The sequence below is a fragment of the Sycon ciliatum genome, chromosome 11 (genome assembly GCF_964019385.1).
Source record: "Sycon ciliatum chromosome 11, ocSycCili1.1, whole genome shotgun sequence".
Taxonomy (NCBI): Eukaryota; Metazoa; Porifera; class Calcarea; order Leucosolenida; family Sycettidae; genus Sycon; species Sycon ciliatum.
This window is the reverse complement of record NC_088653.1, coordinates 1,230,358-1,236,790: the sequence shown is the minus strand read 5'-3', so window position 1 is coordinate 1,236,790 and position 6,433 is coordinate 1,230,358. Positions and strand designations below refer to the sequence as shown.

Below are 6,433 nucleotides of genomic sequence, written 5' to 3'. Positions count from 1 at the left end.
GGGCTAGCAGGTGATGGGTGCTTTTCGAGAAGTGCATCTCTCACGGTCTTCCCAGTGTCGGCGTCCATGACCTCATCCATCGCCAATACCCCACCGGACGAGGCTGATGAGGCGAGACGAATGGCCGATTGTATTCTGCCGGAGAAGACCAGCTTGCTGAATCTCATATCATCAATTTGCCCATCTGCCTCCCGAGGCCCAGAGTCCCGAAGAGGGGGCAAATGTGCCTGGAGGCACCGTCCCTCGCGCAGCAGCTCACCAATCCGCCCAGATTCCCATAGGCCGAGACGCCGATCAAGGTGCGGTGCCGAAGCCCCGTACTGGGTAGCACATGGCTTCTGTAGGAGCAACTGGGAAGCCACGACCACAGCCGCCCAGGCATGCCGGCGCGCTGCACCACCAACAGCAAACGAGTGCATGAGGTCAGCCAGTAGAGCCACAAACCGCCGACCCACGGCTCCATGTGGCACAATAAATAGATTCCGACGCCACGTGATGACCTCCTCATATGCGCTGAGAACAGACTCAGTAGTAACAGCAGCAGCAGCAGCAGCAGGATCCGGTCCCGGATCCGGCACAGAACCACGTGCACCAGGGGCGTTAGAAACCGGCTCTGATCCAACAGCAGAGCGCGGTGCCACATCCGGGGCTCCAGGCCACGGAACAGGCTCCGAAACTGGGGCACTGTCATCCCTCGAACTGGGATCCCTGGAACTGGGATCCCTGGAATCACGGCTGGGGACATTCATCGCCGCAATGCGTCCCGGTACATGAGCCACCGGAGACCTGGAGGCCGACCCATCCCGAGCATGACTCCTGCCCCTTCCGACAGCGCCAGGTGATGAGCGGCGCCGCCTGCCCAAAAAGCCTGGCCTCTCAGGAGATCTATCCGAATGGAATGCTGGATTCGGATCTGCAACCGGCACAATCGGAACCAGCTGAGCATTACCAAAATTGCGGCACCTACCCGCGCGACCAGGGTAGCAGCTCTCGCAGGCCCTGGCTGACACAGCACACGAGCAGCCACGGCAGCTCCCAGTCGACTTGCTGCACACACAGCATGGCTTCGATCCACCAGCGGGCTGTGACATGCCACCAGAGCGCTAGAGTAGTACTAGTAGTAGTAGAGATTGATCACAACTGCACAGTGCACACGGTACCCATGCACACGATAACCATGGCGAGAAAGCTGATTACTAAGATCCGACGCGCTCCACAAGCTGGAGATGTGTGTGCGACGGCACCCGCCAGCACTGGGCGCAATGAGCTGCGACACCAGCAAGGCAACGCTGGTACTGTAATACGGCTGGGACTAGAATATTCTAGAAATTTCGCAAAACTCTCGATGCTCTCCAAGTCCCTAACTGAAGGGACTACCGCTGAAAGGATAATGACCAGGCTAGATAGCTAGCACGCTAGATATCGACGAGCACCGCAAGCCAAGGAACCGAGGGAAATGCACACTGGGCACTCAAATTCAAAGAACACGGGAGCACTGAAAAGTGCATCCACCTCCGACCTAGTAGTAGTAGTAGTAGTAGTAGTAGTAGTAGTAGTAGTAGTAGTAGTAGTAGTAGTAGTAGTAGTAGTAGTAGTAGTAGTAGTAGTAGTAGTAGTAGTAGTAGTAGTAGTAGTAGTAGTAGTAGTAGTAGTAGTAGTAGTAGTAGTAGTAGTAGTAGTAGTAGTAGTAGTAGTAGTAGTAGTAGTAGTAGTAGTAGTAGTAGTAGTAGTAGTAGTAGTAGTAGTAGTAGTAGTAGTAGTAGTAGTAGTAGTAGTAGTAGTAGTAGTAGTAGTAGTAGTAGTAGTAGTAGTAGTAGTAGTAGTAGTAGTAGTAGTAGTAGTAGTAGTAGTAGTAGTAGTAGTAGTAGTAGTAGTAGTAGTAGTAGTAGTAGTAGTAGTAGTAGTAGTAGTAGTAGTAGTAGTAGTAGTAGTAGTAGTAGTAGTAGTAGTAGTAGTAGTAGTAGTAGTAGTAGTAGTAGTAGTAGTAGTAGTAGTAGTAGTAGTAGTAGTAGTAGTAGTAGTAGTAGTAGTAGTAGTAGTAGTAGTAGTAGTAGTAGTAGTAGTAGTAGTAGTAGTAGTAGTAGTAGTAGTAGTAGTAGTAGTAGTAGTAGTAGTAGTAGTAGTAGTAGTAGTAGTAGTAGTAGTAGTAGTAGTAGTAGTAGTAGTAGTAGTAGTAGTAGTAGTAGTAGTAGTAGTAGTAGTAGTAGTAGTAGTAGTAGTAGTAGTAGTAGTAGTAGTAGTAGTAGTAGTAGTAGTAGTAGTAGTAGTAGTAGTAGTAGTAGTAGTAGTAGTAGTAGTAGTAGTAGTAGTAGTAGTAGTAGTAGTAGTAGTAGTAGTAGTAGTAGTAGTAGTAGTAGTAGTAGTAGTAGTAGTAGTAGTAGTAGTAGTAGTAGTAGTAGTAGTAGTAGTAGTAGTAGTAGTAGTAGTAGTAGTAGTAGTAGTAGTAGTAGTAGTAGTAGTAGTAGTAGTAGTAGTAGTAGTAGTAGTAGTAGTAGTAGTAGTAGTAGTAGTAGTAGTAGTAGTAGTAGTAGTAGTAGTAGTAGTAGTAGTAGTAGTAGTAGTAGTAGTAGTAGTAGTAGTAGTAGTAGTAGTAGTAGTAGTAGTAGTAGTAGTAGTAGTAGTAGTAGTAGTAGTAGTAGTAGTAGTAGTAGTAGTAGTAGTAGTAGTAGTAGTAGTAGTAGTAGTAGTAGTAGTAGTAGTAGTAGTAGTAGTAGTAGTAGTAGTAGTAGTAGTAGTAGTAGTAGTAGTAGTAGTAGTAGTAGTAGTAGTAGTAGTAGTAGTAGTAGTAGTAGTAGTAGTAGTAGTAGTAGTAGTAGTAGTAGTAGTAGTAGTAGTAGTAGTAGTAGTAGTAGTAGTAGTAGTAGTAGTAGTAGTAGTAGTAGTAGTAGTAGTAGTAGTAGTAGTAGTAGTAGTAGTAGTAGTAGTAGTAGTAGTAGTAGTAGTAGTAGTAGTAGTAGTAGTAGTAGTAGTAGTAGTAGTAGTAGTAGTAGTAGTAGTAGTAGTAGTAGTTGCATGCCCGTAGGCATTGTTATTAGGTGATGATTTCGTGTGAAGCTTTTGAGTTCAAAGTTTTATATTTCAATTGAGTGTTCTATTTTATTCCGAAATTGGGTTGTCTTTTTGCTTTGACTCTTACTTCATGGTGTTGTGAATAAAACCGTTCTCAAGTAGTAGTAGTAGTAGTAGTAGTAGTAGTAGTAGTAGTAGTAGTAGTAGTAGTAGTAGTAGTAGTAGTAGTAGTAGTAGTAGTAGTAGTAGTAGTAGTAGTAGTAGTAGTAGTAGTAGTAGTAGTAGTAGTAGTAGTAGTAGTAGTAGTAGTAGTAGTAGTAGTAGTAGTAGTAGTAGTAGTAGTAGTAGTAGTAGTAGTAGTAGTAGTAGTAGTAGTAGTAGTAGTAGTAGTAGTAGTAGTAGTAGTAGTAGTAGTAGTAGTAGTAGTAGTAGTAGTAGTAGTAGTAGTAGTAGTAGTAGTAGTAGTAGTAGTAGTAGTAGTAGTAGTAGTAGTAGTAGTAGTAGTAGTAGTAGTAGTAGTAGTAGTAGTAGTAGTAGTAGTAGTAGTAGTAGTAGTACTACTACTACTACTACTACTACTACTACTACTACTACTACTACTACTACTACTACTACTACTACTACTACTACTACTCCAAGCGGCTTGGGCTGTGGACTGCCGGTGATCTCTCTCCATTGCTACGGGAGTCCCGATGCATTCAGGCTCATCTCTCTGATGCAGCCGTGGGTGATTCGAGTCCACGTGCTTTGGACGATGTTCGCTTAGCGAACATGGTTTTCAATGACCGAGTTGGCAGTGCTGCCCAATACCTGGATGCTGATGGTGCTGGTGGCGTTCTTCCCCTGGGTGAAGAGGTGAGTGGGAAGTCAGTTCTAGAGCACCTGCGGGATAAGCACCCTGCTCCCCAGCCGGCTGATCCAGACATCCTACTGGACTGTAGCCCCGACCCCCCGGATCCAGTTATGTTTGAGGCGATAACACCAGCAGCTATGAAGAAGACGATATTGGGAATGAAGGGAGCTGCTGGACCTTCGGCTTTGGATGCGGCTGCCTGGCGTCGGATGGTTGGCATGTTCAAGTCAGCTTCTGACGAGCTCTGTTCGGCCCTCTCTCGCGTGGCCAAATGCCTGTGCACGGAGAGGCTGGACGCTTTGCATCTGCGCCCGTTTCTGGCAGCGCGACTGATACCACTGGATAAGCGATCTGGCGTGCGGCCCATCGCTGTGGGTGAGGTGTTTCGGCGTGCAGTTGGCAAGGCAATCATGAAGGCGATTGAGAAGGATGTGGTGATTGCGACGGCGCCAACCCAGCTGTGCGTCGGGATACCATCGGCATGTGAAGTGGCTGTGGAGGCGCTGTCATCGGTATTTGCCAAGGATGAGTCAGAGGCAATACTCCTCGTCGACGCCACTAACGCCTTTAATTCAGTGAACCGGGCAGCTGCACTGAACAACATACCACGCGTGTGCCCAGCTGCAGGGCGGGTATTTGTGAACACGTACCAAGCGGATATCCCCCTGTACCTGGATGGTGGCGAGACACTCTACTCAAGAGAGGGCACGTGCCAAGGAGATCCACTGGCCATGGCATTTTATGCTTTGGCTACCGGCCCTCTGGCCAAGCATCTGTCCACAACATGCAGTGGTTCCATGCAGGTGTGGTATGCTGACGACGATGCCGCTGTGGACCGCGTTGTGGCACTCGGTGAGTACTGGAACTGCATCTCGGCTGAGGGCCCGAAGTATGGCTACAAGCCTAATGCTGCCAAGACCGTGCTCCTCGTCAAGAGCCATCTGGTGTCAGACGCTGAGCGGGTATTTGCTGGCACTGGCATCCGGATTTGCTCTGATGGCGTCCGGTATCTCGGTGGAGTCATCGGCGGCACTGAGTTCTGTGGTGGGTTTGTGAGAAGCCGTGTGGGTGACTGGTGTGCTTTAACCAAGAGGCTGGCGAGTGTTGCAGAGACCCAGCCCCACGCGGCTTACCACTTATTCATCTCTGCCATTCAGTCTCGGTGGTCATACTTGCAGCGCGTTGCTAATGCTGACGGGGCACTCTACGCACCCCTGGATCGCGTCCTAAATGAACAGCTGCTGCCTGCATTCACGGGCCATTCTGTGCCGGTTGAGGGAGGTTTGCGAGCACTGCTTTCCCTTCCAGCGAAGCTTGGTGGTCTTGCGGTCCGTAGCAATGTGTCACGGGCGGCTGCTGAGCGCACCTTGTGCCGAGACGCCATTGCACCCATGGTGGAGTTGGTAGTCGGTGGCACCTCCACGCATGAGGTGTCGTCTGTGGTAACAGCATGCAGGACATTGGCTGCAGGTGCTCGGGCGGCGCGCCGTGTTCAGCAGCGGAACTTGGCAGAGGAGATCCGATCCGGCCTCCCGCCCACGCAACGGCTACTGGTAGAGGTCGCAGGTGAAGATGGCGTCTCAAGTTGGTTGACGACTCCACCTGCGACTACAATGCCTGGGACCGTTTTCAGCAGGACGGATTTCCGTGATGCTGTGGGCCTACGATATGGCCTTCCCTTGGAAGGTTTGCCAGCATCATGCGTGTGTGGCAAAGACATGACAAGCCACCACGCTATGACATGCCCCTGTGGCGGGTACCCAACGCGACGTCACAACGAGGTTCGGGACCTGCTGGCTAGTGCCATGTCCGAGGTGGCGTATGATGTCGAGTTGGAGCCTGTTCTGCTGCCTCTCGATGGTGAGACGGTCTCAGGTATTAGAGCTGATGCCGCTCGTGCAGACATACGGGCTCGCGGTTTCTGGACGCGACAGCAAAACGCCTTCTTTGATGTTCGGGTTACCCACCCAAGGCCGTCTTTGCTGTCGCGTTCGGGAGTAGCGAGCCAGTTGTCTGACAACGAGAGGCAGAAGAAGCGCCAGTACTCGAGCCGGATCAACAACGTCGACCGCGGTTCGTTCACGCCGTTGGTTTTCGCCACCAATGGGCAGTGTGCGCCGGAGGCGTCAATATTCCTGAAGTCGTTAGCAGCTCAAATCAGTGAGAGGAACCGTGATCTCCCCTACTCACTGATCATGCGCCAGCTTCGTGCCCGGATCAGTGTGTGCCTGATTCGCTGGCAAATAACTTGTCTGCGGGGGTCACGGCACTCGTACCGCGGAAGGCTCATGGGTGCTGGTCATGGCGGTTTTGTGGTGGAGTGCAGGGCCCGTGCTCACCTAGCTGTTTAGCATGCCTGACCTAACTGTTTCATGATATTGTCTGTATTTTTGTTGTAGCAATTTTGCTATTATATGTTGGTCATGATTTGATGGTTGACTTACCCGTTTTCTTTGTGTATCTTATCTGGTTTTCTCTTGTCTGGGTTTTTGGATGAGTTGGGTAAACGGTGCTGCTTTGATTGTGTTTGCGGATGCGGGTTTACTCTTTGTTTTGGTATTCAATAGTTGA

The 6,433-nt window shown here is 49.3% G+C and overlaps 1 protein-coding gene across 1 annotated transcript; it reads left to right on the top strand.

Moving 5' to 3' along the window:
- The first annotated feature begins 3,780 nt into the window (after window positions 1-3,780).
- On the top strand, window positions 3,781-6,213 carry LOC135827660 (uncharacterized). The gene has a single exon (XM_065340115.1). The coding sequence runs from the start codon at window positions 3,781-3,783 to the stop codon at window positions 6,211-6,213; it is 2,433 nt and encodes an 810-aa protein (XP_065196187.1).
- Window positions 6,214-6,433: the final 220 nt, after the last annotated feature.

Bases quoted from the DNA above. Each gene is read 5' to 3' on its own strand.
- LOC135827660 (XM_065340115.1), top strand. From the start codon at position 3,781: ATGGTTTTCAATGACCGAGTTGGCAGTGCTGCCCAATACCTGGATGCT.